Source organism: Triticum aestivum, chromosome 7B (genome assembly GCF_018294505.1).
Source record: "Triticum aestivum cultivar Chinese Spring chromosome 7B, IWGSC CS RefSeq v2.1, whole genome shotgun sequence".
In the NCBI taxonomy this organism is placed as follows: domain Eukaryota; kingdom Viridiplantae; phylum Streptophyta; class Magnoliopsida; order Poales; family Poaceae; genus Triticum; species Triticum aestivum.
In genome coordinates this window covers 56,895,603-56,907,981 of record NC_057813.1, presented here as the reverse complement: position 1 = coordinate 56,907,981, position 12,379 = coordinate 56,895,603, and the positions used below count along the sequence as shown (strand labels likewise).

At 47.4% G+C, this 12,379-nt stretch overlaps 2 protein-coding genes across 3 annotated transcripts; one reads left to right on the top strand and one right to left on the bottom strand.

Moving 5' to 3' along the window:
- Positions 1-2,972: 2,972 nt before the first annotated feature.
- On the top strand, positions 2,973-6,926 carry LOC123162707 (uncharacterized). 2 transcript variants are annotated; one of them, XM_044580481.1, is made up of 4 exons: positions 2,973-4,126; positions 4,188-5,127; positions 5,239-5,385; positions 6,240-6,926. In XM_044580481.1, exons 1-4 carry the CDS (start codon positions 4,038-4,040, stop codon positions 6,564-6,566), a joined length of 1,503 nt encoding a protein of 500 aa, XP_044436416.1. In that variant the 5' UTR covers positions 2,973-4,037; the 3' UTR covers positions 6,567-6,926. The 2 variants fall into 2 exon arrangements, with proteins under 2 accessions (XP_044436416.1, XP_044436417.1); XM_044580482.1 differs by having other exon boundaries at positions 3,022-4,126; positions 4,204-5,127.
- Positions 6,927-7,878: 952 nt separating this feature from the next.
- Positions 7,879-12,140, bottom strand: LOC123160780 (formin-like protein 6). Its single transcript, XM_044578616.1, has 4 exons — positions 11,787-12,140; positions 9,861-10,564; positions 8,973-9,194; positions 7,879-8,879 (listed from the first exon to the last, which is right to left on the bottom strand). The coding sequence occupies exons 1-4, from the start codon at positions 11,860-11,862 to the stop codon at positions 8,067-8,069; spliced, it is 1,815 nt and encodes a 604-aa protein (XP_044434551.1). The 5' UTR covers positions 11,863-12,140; the 3' UTR covers positions 7,879-8,066.
- Between the last annotated feature and the right edge of the window lie 239 nt (positions 12,141-12,379).

Here is a 12,379-nt window from a genome sequence, read left to right as displayed (position 1 = left end):
CCATCGGGGCGAGTCTTAAGCTTGTAGACCCACTTGCAGGTGATGGGACGGACACCGGAAGGAAGGAGGAACCAGATCCCATGTGCCAGAGTGCTCAAGGGCAGCAAGCTCTTCGGCCATCGCAAGCTACCATTCAGGCTGAGTCATGGCAGTGCGATAGGAAGTGGGCTCAGTCATAACAGAGAGACCGTACCGATCAGGGGAGTAGCGATCAGGCAGGGGGCGAGGCCGAGCATGGAGGTTGTGAACCGGGGGAGGCGTGAGAAGATGTGCACCAGAGGTGGAAGGCTCGTCAGAGGAGACATCCTCAGTACGAGATCGACGAGTATAGTGGAGAGGAAACGATGAGAGAGGGTGACGGACTGGAGAGGATGAGGGAGAGGTGGAGGAGGAGGATGGAGAAGACGGGGTTGGTGGTGAATGAGAAGGAATGAGAGGTGCCGGAGGAAGAGGTGACACATGAGGCACATAGCAGGGTGTATCGGGGAGGAGAAGGAAAGAAAGGTCGTCCACAGAGAAACTCGAGGAAGAAGAACGTGGGTAGTAAGAACGAGACTCGTCAAAAGTCACATCACGCAAGATGCGCAAGCGACAACCCACAGGATCCCAACATCGATAGCCCTTGTGCTCATCACTGTAGCCAAGGAAAACACACTCAACCGACTGAGCAGTCAGTTTGGTGCGTTCTTGGGGGGCAAGAAGAACATAGAAGACGCGTCCAAACATACGAAGAGCTAAGTAGTCAGGAGAGCGACCAGTGAGACACTCCATAGGAATGCCACCCTGCAGAGCAGTTGATGGCTGAATGTTGATGAGATAGGTGGATGCGGAAACAGCCTCAGCCCAAAAATGGGGTGGAAGGGAAGCAGCAATCATCAGCGCACGAGCCGTCTCAAGCAAATGAGGATGCTTTCGCTCGGCAACGCCATTCTGAGCATGAGCACCAGGAAAGGAGAACTGGGCAAGAGTACCCTGTTCTGCGAGAAAACCATGCAATAGCTGAGAGATATACTCTCCAGCGGAGTCAGCACGAAAAGTACGAATGGGCGTGGCAAACTAGGTGTGAACCATGGCAGCAAAACGTTTGTATATAGGGAGAACCTCGCTACGAGATTTCATGAAGTAGAGCCAAGTGTAGCGAGAGAAATTATTAATAAACAAAACATAGTAGCGATGACCACCTTTCAAATCAAAGGGAGCAGGACCCCAGACAACAGAATGAACTAAGTCAAAAGGACGCTGAGATACAGACTCACTAGTAGGATAAGGTAACTGAGTCTGTTTGCCAAGTCTGCAACAATTACAATGTAAGGAGACATCTCCAGATACAGACCCTAAGAGGCCCTGACGAACTAAGGAAGACAAGCGAGAGCCATAGATGTGACCAAGTCGATGATGCCACTGCTGGAAGGACGCAGACGAAGAGGCAGCAAAAGCATGAGAGCTGGCAGAAGTGGTGGCAGCAGAAGGAACACAAAGCCAGTCAACCTCCCAAAGGCCCTCTGACTCACGGCGCCAGGGGCTAGCACCAACCAAAGCCTTGGTGCGACGATCCTGAATGGAGCAAGAGTCGGTATCAAAAATGACACGACAACCAGAATCAGTAAGTTGGGCGGCGGAAAAAAGATTCATGGTAAGGCGAGGAACATGTGAAACACTCGGAACAGAAAAAGAAGGAGTGGAAAGAAAACCACGACTAGCAACAAGAAGAGATGTGCCATCGGCAGTAAGAACATTAATAGGCGAATCAAGAGGTCGGGGAGAAGACAACACGGAAGAATCAGAAGACATATGAAAAGAGGCTCCAGAATCCAAAACCCACGAAGATGTACCTGACTGTGTAGATGCCTGTGATGGTGAGGAAGAGGGTGCAGTCACAGCAGCAGCAGAGCCAGTCGACGAGGAGCCCGAGGAAGCAAGAAGACGCTTGAGGCGAACAATGTCCTGGTCAGTGAGTGATGGAGTCGTGGAAGACAAAGGAGGCCCGCTGGAGGAGGAGCGCCTCTGGTCTCGCTTCTTCTGGCGACAATCAGACTCTGGGTGACCTGGCCGGGAGCAGTAACCACAGACGGTGTCACGGCGCGACGTGCCCTTCTTAGCATAAGGAGAACTGCTCACCCCCCTTGGAGGAGTAGGCAGGAGCGGTGGAGCAGTGAGGCGAGCAGACGACACAGGAACCCGGGCAGCCAATACTAACGGAACCAGAAGCAACCCAGTAGAGCGAAGGCGGGTCTCCTCGGCACGAAGCTTAGCAAGTATCTCTGGGATAGGAACGCGACCACGAACAAGCAAGTGAGCATGACGAGGCTCAAACTCATAGCGGAGACGAGATAAGAACTCATGGACCCTCTGAAACCCCAAGTCAGACCTCGTAGTCTGGCAACAACGGCAAGTGCCACAAACAAATGTCCACAGTGAGTCAAGCTGACGCAGATGGCAGAGCACTGTGAGTAGAATTCATCAACAGACGAGTCACCCTGCTGAAGAACATGCTCCTGACGCACTACAGAGAGGTGTAGAGCATCACCAGAGGGTTGATAGCGCTGACAAAGGTAGGACCACATCGCTGCAACAATGCCGAGGCCCATGAACTCCGAGGCAAACTGAGGGAGAACACTCGCAGTGAGAACATCAGCAGCACGAGCATCATCATTACACCACTGAGTGTAAGCAGACAGATCATCCCGGTAGACAGAAAGAGCATCGGAATATGCGGATACCTGCTGATCATAGGCATCAACTGCAGTGTCATCAAGAGCCTTGGCTGCATCCCTGTCAGCCTGAGAAGCCTCAACAGCAAGCACCGGGGGCACTGGGGGAACAGGAGCAACCGGAGCAACAGGGCAGGGCGGACAGGGTACCTCGCCAGAGAGAACGCCCCACAGCAGAAGACCGCGCATGTGAATACGCATGAAACCTGCAAACTCTGCATAGTTTGTGCCATCGAAGATCACCGAGCACCGAGAACAGCGACATAGCCTGAAGAGGACATGAGGTAGCCACTCTGCGCTGCTTCTCTCTCTCTCTGTTTTTTTAGTCAACGTTGTTCGGCCCGAACTGTGTCCGGAAGCAAGAGGCCCGAATAGTATGCGGGAGACCCGAACAGCTCACGAGTGGGCAGGAGAGCGCGCGGGGAGGAGACTTCAGTGCCTCCCGGAGTCAACGGGGAGCCCGAGGACGTGCGGGCTCGCCCGACCTCACCGGCCGTAGGGCGCGGCAGAGGCAGCCCCAAAGGCACCACCGTCGGGCGCGGCGGGGCACATGCCAGGAGGCGGCGGGGCCCAGGCTAGGAGGAGCACCGGCGGCGGTCGGGCGCTGCAGGGAGCCGGTGGCAGACGGGCGCAGCAGGGAGCCGACGACGGTCGGGCGCTGCACGGAGCCAGCAGCAGCAGCCGTGGGCGGAGCAGCCTGCGGGTGTCGGCGGCGCGGGACGGCGCCTACGGGCGGCTGCAGGCACGGGCGCGAGGCGGGTGGCCGGATCCGTGGCGAGAAGAGCCGCGAGGAGAGCCGGGATGGCCGGATCCGCGGCGAGGAGAGTCGGGGTGGCCGGATCCGCGGCGAGGAGAGTCGGACCTGACAGTGGATGGATCGGGGGAGGAGTTAGCACGGAGTTGCAGCGTGCGGGAGAGAGGGGAACCTAACATCTAATATCATGTTGGATAAATAGCAATTGCATTCACATGAGGACCAAAAATCAATACATATACATGTGTAGGGTAAAGTGCAAGAGACTCCTTATACAACGGGGATAAAGGCTATATACATCTAACACTTCATACTCCCGTTGGCAAGTTTCACCTTGGCAATCGGTGGCCGTGGCGGCGGCGGATCCTTGTTATGGAAATCGGGGTTCGCTAAGTAGAGAAGGCCGGCCCCCGGACTTTGTCAGATTTCTCCCGCGGTGCGTGTCATACTACAACACATAATAGCAACGCGTGGCGGAGGAGGATTTCTGCTGGTTTTCTAATGGAGGTCGGGGTGGTTCTGCTACTCCGCATCTGCCTCTTCTGGGCTTTTCTATCTCAATTACTACCTACATGGCCTCCTGTGTTAGATTCGTGAGATTGTTTGGCATCCTTTTGTCTCTCTCATCAGGTGTTCAATCATGGAGTCATCGGGCAACATTGTGAGTTCATTGCTTCTTTCCCCCTTTCTCATTACCTCGAAAAAGAACTTATTTTCTTCAGTTCACTGTTTGTGCAGAGCAAAACTGAAGATAGAATTGATCCAACTGAAGGAGGAGACTCTATTGTTGCCAGCAAAGATGAAGACAGAATTAGTGCGCTACCCAGTGAAATTCTTCTCCACATCCTAGAACGCCTTGATCTCCGCACGGCGATTCGGGCCGGCACCGTCGCAACACGGTGGAGGCACCTTCCTCATCAACTATCTCATCTGCTCATCAGTACCTCGGACGTCTGTAAGGCCGGTTACACGACAGATGAGATAATGAAGGCATACACGGACGCGACGAGGAGGCTGCTGTCTCCTCCGACTTGCAAGTGCACTCAAACCATCAAAACATTGAAGCTCGGGTGCTACATCATGGACCCTTACTTGTCCACAATTGGCCATACGGTTCAGGATGTCGTGAAGAGCCGCGAACCTGAATACCTCGAGTTCGCAATGTGCCCAGATGTTGCTTCTCCAAGTGATGCCCAATTAGCCTTGTATGGACAGCGGTTTATGTCATTCTTTGGTGCATACCCTGGTCCCTTCAAATTGCTCACTAGACTAATCCTTCAGAACCTTGCGTTTCAAGACTCAGATGTCACCAATCTTCTTAACACTTGCAGTAAACTTAAGATGCTTTCCTTGAGATCCTGTGAAATGCCCCAGGAATCTGTCCTTGAATTAGATGCCCCAAGCTCGGAGCTCAGCTCACTTGAACTTAAATGCTTTGGATGCATACACGTTGAGCTAATCTGTCTTCCTAAACTGAGGGAACTGGTATATGATGTTTGGTTTTGTGAAAACCCCCCAGTGTCTTTTGGCTATGTTCCCCAGCTTCATCATGTCTGCTTTGCTTGTCCTGCCCAGTCTTGGCAGAAGCCATTCGTGCTGAGCCAATGTTTATCTAGTGACATAAACCTGTCAAATCTGCTTTTGAACTTTTACACTCAAATGGTAAGTTTCTACTACAATTCTCTCTACTTCTAATTATTATCAATTTATTTAAAGATGTGTTTCTTGCTTCATGTTATAATATTCTCCATATTTCTGTTCTTTTAACTGCAGATATGGGTTGAACCTGAAGGTCCACAACAGCTCACCCCTATATTCAGCAAACTGAGAGATGTGCACCTTTGCGGTATATTTACTGAATGTGATTTGGATTGGACTATGTTTATACTTGAAGGCGCACCTTCACTGGAGAATTTTCATGTAAGCCTGTCATTCGGTTCTTTCAATCCACACTTTGGCCATATAATGACATGTTTACATTTTCCATGTATGCAGCATTAACATATAGGGTACCAGCATGCATGTGTAATATTAAACCACTTAAGTACTACTCCCTCCGTTCCTAAATATTTGTCTTTTTAGAGGTTTCAAATGGACTACCACATACGGATGTATATAGACCTATTTTGCTCCGTATGTAGTCACTTGTTGAAATCTCTAGAAAGACAAATATTTAGGAACGGAGGGAGTATATTCTATCAAATGTAGTACATACAGGACTCTCTAGGATGTATCAACAGGGAGAACCCGTGAATTGTATAGGGATGATGGTGTAATCCTAGAATACATGGCAGATAAGTTGTTCTTCAAGGTTGTTTGTGTGCTTCATAAGAAATGTGCGTAAAGGTAATTGATATTTTCTACTCCCTCCGTAAAGAAATATAAGAGCGTTTAGACCACTAAAGTAGTGATCTAAATGCTCTTGTATTTCTTTATAGATGGACTATTATGTCTAACCTCATGTTAGATTCCCCCAAAATTCCTATGGATTTTTTTCTTAGTTTATTTACTTAAGGTTGAGACACTTATTTTGGGACCGAGGGAGTATGTTATAGGAATCCTAGAAAGTCATTGCTTTATTCCAAACGCTATATAGGAAATTCCATTTCTTCAGATACCTCCAAGAACTCTAATTCCAGAAAGGTTCTAGACTTTTTTAAGCACACATTTTCTTTTATGTCTTAACTCATGCTGCGGCCATTGCGCTGCATTTTGAAATGCTGATGTTGAGGATGCCAATTTCTAATGTAGTTTATTTTTTTCGGTTCATTAAGTTATCTCGTCATTCATGTGAATTCAATAAGTCCGAGGACGATGCCGAGAAGACCAACTTGGTGCGGCAAGCATCCAATTTCAAGCACTTGAAATTGAAGTTGTTCGTGATGAAAGGGTTCGAGGAGGAATACAAGGTGATGAATTATATACGGCTCGTCATGGAACGAGCCGTGTGCTTAAAGAGAATTGAGCTGCCTGCTATATCCCCATGCAAGAAGTGCACTGCCATATCTCCAAGATTTCCGGTGGATGAAGCTAGCAAGCACCGCATCAGGGAGCAACTCAGATACGGATTATCCTCATCCACAGACATAATAATCGGATGATGGTACAGTCAATGAGTAATCCTCAAGTAGGATTATCCTCATCCGTAGACATAATAATCGGATGATGGTACAGTCAATGAGTAATCCGCAAGGATGACGACGGGCTTAGCCTGGTCGGTTCTGCCTAATAAAGAAAAGTCCACTCTTACTGCAGCTGGAGTGATGTGTTAGAATTGCTGCTATATAATACTGCGCATTAGGCGCGGACAGTTATAAAATTTTCTGTTTTTTGATTAATGATAGCCAGGAAATGGTCATGTGGTTCTTGACTTGTGTGTGCTTTAAACTATGTTGTTCAATGTAAGTGAATTGTGCACTGCGGACTTGCTTCGGTTGCCGGAGGCCAATGGCTTATATCATTCAGATGCAAGGCATTTGCAGAATGTGTCTGGTAAAATATTTTGGGGAACTCTATCCATCTCTTTGTCGATGGAGCTCTAGGCATCCCCCACATCCAATGGTGTCATTCTAGCATTTCATTAAAGCCCTAAACCCCGTCCCGACGGGGAATTTGATTTTAACACAGGTTATTTGTAGTTTGATTATTTGCCCTCCCATCTGATCATTTTCCCCATTTAAAATTTGAAGAAGTTTGATCTTTTGCCCTTTTGCAGTTAATTATCTGACTTCTTTTCCTTTCTTATGAGGATAAATAAATGGTAAAAAGGGACTCATTCCAGTTTTTTGAGTGGTGTGGTTGGAAGATCAAAAAAGTTTCCAGAGGAAAAGAATGCTCCTTGTTGTTCTGAAAATGTTTGAATTTGCCAGTTGACAGAAAAAAAGATAGCTCGAGCTGAAAGTCCAAATCCTTTACTTGAATATATACTGTTCATGTCTCACGCTGTGAGCTATGGATCCATCTTCGGCCCACAGTTTGAGCTACTGGCGAAATTATTTACCACCATATGCATCTTTCCCACTGCGCTTAACCATTTCTTGGACGACGTCAGGATATTCTCAATTGGCGATGCCAAAATTTGGCAAATGTCAAATATTTGCTAGTGATTGGTCGGTTATACTTTCTTTTTGTTAAGCTCATAAAAGTTGCCAATTTTTGGCACCTTTTGATTTTGCCAAATTTTGGCATCAAACCAATCACCCTAATAACTGCAGCTTTCCATAACTAACGAATAGTAAGAAAAGAAACAAGAACACAATGTCGTCAGACAAGAAAATTCGAAAGAAAGCAGTTGGCGCCACTAGCTCACCGTCAACCAACTCCGGCACAACCACATTGTCTTGCAGGTTGCACCCAAGTAGCCATGAAAATGATAAAAGAATTGAAGCTCTACCTCCAGCTACCATATGCCTCGACTCCAAAATCTGAAGATGGTCTGAAAATTTCTCACATGTTTAACCAACGTAAACTGTACAATGCTTTTTGGTCTGGACGACCAGCAATTCTCCACTCTACTGTGGAAGTGTATGTGTTTAAACTACATTTAGGGCGGCACCATGGACCAGTGCTGCCCCAGTTTACAGTAGCAGCCCGTCATAGTCTCAAGATCCTTCCAGTTCTATTGACTGTGCTTCGGCCCCAGCTGTTCCAGCGTCCTCGGTATCTTCGCCAAACTTTGGCGAGCTAGACGACTCTGCTTCGGCCCCAGCTGTTCCAGCGTCCTCGGTATCTTCGTCAAACTTTGGCGAGCTAGACGACTGTGCTTCGGCCCCAGCTGTTCCAGCGTCCTCGGTATCTTCATCAAACTTTGGCGAGCTAGACGACTGTGCTTCGGCCCCAGCTGTTCCAGCGTCCTCGGTATCTTCGTCAAACTTTGGCGAGCTAGACGAAGCTCTGCTTGAAGGTGAACCTGACTCTGAGTTAGTGTCAGAACGTTCAGCAGTGGCTGCGTCAGCTTCTGAACCTGGGGGGTCTGCCAACTGCGTATCAGAATTGGCTGTGCTATTGGTTGTACTCCCTTCTGATTCCTCCCCTGCAGAAGCGTTCTCGGCGAGTTCATCTTCTTGAGAGGTTGGGCCTACAGATTCAGCGTCTTGCGAGGATGATGTATCAGCAATAGCATCGTTGTCACCCTCAGACTTTGGTGCATCCATGGAGAGTTCACGATCTTGAGTGGTTGGACCTACGGATTCAGCTTCTGGTGCAGAAGAATGGATATTTTCTGGTTCCGTCTGAGAAGTCTGGACAGATCTGCTATCTGGAATGTTATGTTCAGGTGTGCCATTGCTCATTTCTGTTCTGATGTTCAAACCCTTCTGTTCTGATGCAGCATCCGTGATGTGATTGCTTTCACTTTCGCTTGATGGCTCAGAAGTGTTAATCGATGTGGTCGCATCGATCTCCGAAAATATAACCTATCATTATCAGGCAGAAATATCCCATTACTATGTATAGAGGTAAAGTGCACAGCTGAATAAAGCTATAAAATGTAAGGATTATCTGGTTACCTCAACTCTGAAGTCTACGGGAAACCGGTGTTTCGTGTCCCACAGAATGTCAATCTCGTCCCTATCAAGTAACAGAAGATTGTCTTGAACAAAAGCCGTGCTAAACATAACTCTGAATACCATCACTTCATGTTTAAAGTCCTCATCCAGGCTGATGCACTCCATGACAACGTCTCCTCGAACAGGACATCGGATATTAATCTTGATTATCTCACTGTCTTCCTGTAATTATAAACAAAAACAGTATAATGTTTTCAGTTCAGCAATTTAAGCTTAAGGGTACCTCAACTTCCAAGTAAAAAATAAACTATTTATATGAACTGATGCAATAATATGCTCTTTCAAGTTTGAACGTATTCAGAACCATTATAGAAAACAAATTGAGCTATATGTGTAAACCAATAATCTCTCCAGATGACCAAGGAAATCTTAAGTATTTCAAGAAGGGAAAGCTCTACATCCAATACTCTCTTCATTCTTCAACCTATCAACTTCAACCATTCGAATGTCCAAACCAGATAAATTCGATAATATGGTGGTATTCAAATAAGCTGACTTATGCTGATGTGGCATAATCGCCAGCATCATGGCTGGGTAAGAACTAGAAAAGGTATAAATTACACTTAACCAACAGTTGGTGCAACAAGAATTGTTTTAGCCTTTTTGGTCAGGGGTGTGATTCGACTGTTTTGAAGTTTATGAGGTCAGCGCAGAAACTATAGATGACTTAAAAGAGTTCAAGGGTCTAATATTTATGATTTCCCCTTTTGAGAACGGGTCACTAATGAACTAACGATGTTCAACTTATAACCCTACATTATAGACAAAAACCACAGCCCTACTGTGACAGATCACTGAGTAATTCATGATAACAAAACAAAATTATACCTGCGTGTAAAGCTGGACAAAATCATCTGTCTTCGGAGTTGAAAAGAGAACTTTGGCACTGCTGTCATGAGGAGCCAGGGGGTCTGGGCCATAAATTCGAAATATTGGCCTACATCCCCCTTCACCATCAAAATTCGGTACCGTCCTGATGATTGCACAGTTCAAGTTCAACGTCCTGTCAGCAGGAGGCCACAATTCTGGTGATTTGTGCCGTCTTGACACATACTTCAAGTATCTCAAATGAGAAGGTGCTGGGTCCAGTGGTGAGTAGAGCTCAACCAGCCCAGGTGGTGCATATTTGTGGATCATCTCCAACGCCTTCCTCTCATCTTTGCACCTTCGGAGGTAAACCAGTAGGGCTGCCAATGCGAAAGCAAGGACCGGACACCCACCGTGTTCTGAATGTATAAGCAGGTAGTTGTCCTGGCTTAATGAGAGCCAGCTTTCACTAGACCTAAGAAAATGGTGAATCATCTCCAAGGTGAGCAAAGGACACCCCTCATAGTTACGTGGATAACCCATCGCACTCATATTATAGCCTGAGAAAATGCGGGCAGTTTGGTTGTTCTTCTTTCCTCCCTCAAAGTTGAATACCATTAATGAATCAATGGAGTAGCGCGCAAGTAGCTGTTTTAAGATGCCTCCAATGTATGGCTTCAATTCGTCTTCTTCAAGCATATCCGTGGAGAAGCAGTGGTCAAATACTGGAAAATAAAGAAGTAGTCAAAAGTTAGCATCTAAAAGGTGACAATGAGAGCAATCTCAGTTCTGCTATTAATAAGTGAGATCACCGCAAACATACAAAGCCTGTCCAGTGGTAGCAGGTGAGAGTTTCCATATATAAAAGTAATGTGAAGAAAGCATGTATCCACTTTGAAACATTTAACTTAAACAATAAAACACCCATGCACACTGAGAGAAAAAATGGTAGTTGGTAACCTGGTATGCATATGCTACGCAAGTGGATATCTGATAGAAACAAAATGGTATACTAGTTTCAGACAGTCAGATTAATCAGAAAGCAAGAAGCCTTGTTGAGTTGTAAGCCAACATACTCGACCAACTGCTAGTTTTTCTGTAAAAAATAACCTAATGAAGTAATGAGAAACACAAATAATTCCAAAGATGTACAGTAAAAAGGAAAAAACAAATGCCTACAAAATATATATTTTTTATATCAGAACTTCGAGCTTTAAAGCATATGGAGCTTTGAAACATGACCTGATTTGAGCCATCGATGAATAATTCATAAATCAGGAGGAACATCCCATGCTCTCAAGCATAGGAATTCATGTTCGTGCCCGAAGAACCTAAAGCCCTCGAGCCACCTCGTGCTAAAACTTGTTGAAATGTCACCTGATGTGGCTGAATCGCGCTGAATGAACACGCAATGCTGGAGAAAATAATGAGGGCCTGATAAGGGATAACCAACTAATCCTTCGTATTCTAAAGTGTTACTGTTATGGTCAAAAACGCAAAGTTGAGCGACAGCTAATCAATGGGCTCCCTGCGCAGCCTCTGCCGGGTCAAGACAAGAAAGCAATGTCACCACGATAGCACAAGGTCTTTGACACAGTCCTGTCGCCTGATCAAATTGTACTATAAACAATACCCCACGTATTGTCCATACGAATTTTCTCACAGGCTAACAACTGCAGAAGGAACATAAAAATAACGAAAGAATAACAAGAAGAGAACAGGTCGTACTACTAATCCCAAAGTCGCAGACTAAAACCTTCGGAGTTCGAGCTGAAGAACCGCCACACACGCAACATGAGCAGGATTTTCCAGGTGCGACGCGTTCGTCGCACGAACAGTTCCAAGCAGAGAGCGAGCAAGGGGACAGATTTCGCCCAGGGCCCAGCAAAGATAGCGTAATAAACAGGAATCGCAATGAAATGGGGGATTGGGCGAGGAGGCACGCACCCAGAATGTTGCTGGAGATCTCGACGAGCCCGGCCGGCGGCCGCCGGTTGAAGAGCCGCCGGAAATACAGCGACATCTGCGGCGGCGCCTGGAGGGCAGATGGGCCGCCCGGGGCGCGGAATTCAAAAATGCTACGGGCAGCAGGGCCGCCCAATCAGCCGGCGGGCGGGCGGCGAGGGGTGAGGGGGCGGAGTGGGGTGGGGTGGGGTGGAGGAGACGACGTGGGGAGGAGTAGCTCGGCTCGGGGGGCTCGGCGGCGGCTATATGGGAATGGATTTGGGGGTTGGGGGGAGACGAGACGAGGCGAGGCAACTGGGTCTGCGCCTGGGTCTTTTCCTTCCGCCGATTTGTTTTCCTTTCCTTTCCTTTCCTCGGAGGAGAGGAGAAGCAAAGAAGAAAAATTAAAAGAATTGTTTAACAGGTCGTGGCGGGCGTGGGCGCGTGCTCGTGCTGGCTCATTCGTTCGACTCGTCGTCACTCGTGAGCTTTGCGGGGAAGAGAAGATTTCCGAGCGGGGCGGGGCCCACCCGCTCCTTTCCTCGTGCTTTCATCATGGAAAGGAAACGAAAGGCGGATTTGGAATTTGAATGTTG

Bases quoted from the DNA above. Each gene is read 5' to 3' on its own strand.
- LOC123162707 (XM_044580481.1), top strand. From the start codon at position 4,038: ATGGCCTCCTGTGTTAGATTCGTGAGATTGTTTGGCATCCTTTTGTCT. The intron at 4,127-4,187 runs GTGAGTTCATTG...TATTTTCTTCAG, and splicing joins TGGAGTCATCGGGCAACATT to TTCACTGTTTGTGCAGAGCA. The intron at 5,128-5,238 runs GTAAGTTTCTAC...TTTTAACTGCAG, and splicing joins TGAACTTTTACACTCAAATG to ATATGGGTTGAACCTGAAGG.
- LOC123160780 (XM_044578616.1), bottom strand. From the start codon at position 11,862: ATGTCGCTGTATTTCCGGCGGCTCTTCAACCGGCGGCCGCCGGCCGGG. The intron at 9,195-9,860 runs GTATAATTTTGT...TTATAATTACAG, and splicing joins TTGTCCAGCTTTACACGCAG to GAAGACAGTGAGATAATCAA. The intron at 8,880-8,972 runs GTAACCAGATAA...TGATAATGATAG, and splicing joins CCGTAGACTTCAGAGTTGAG to GTTATATTTTCGGAGATCGA.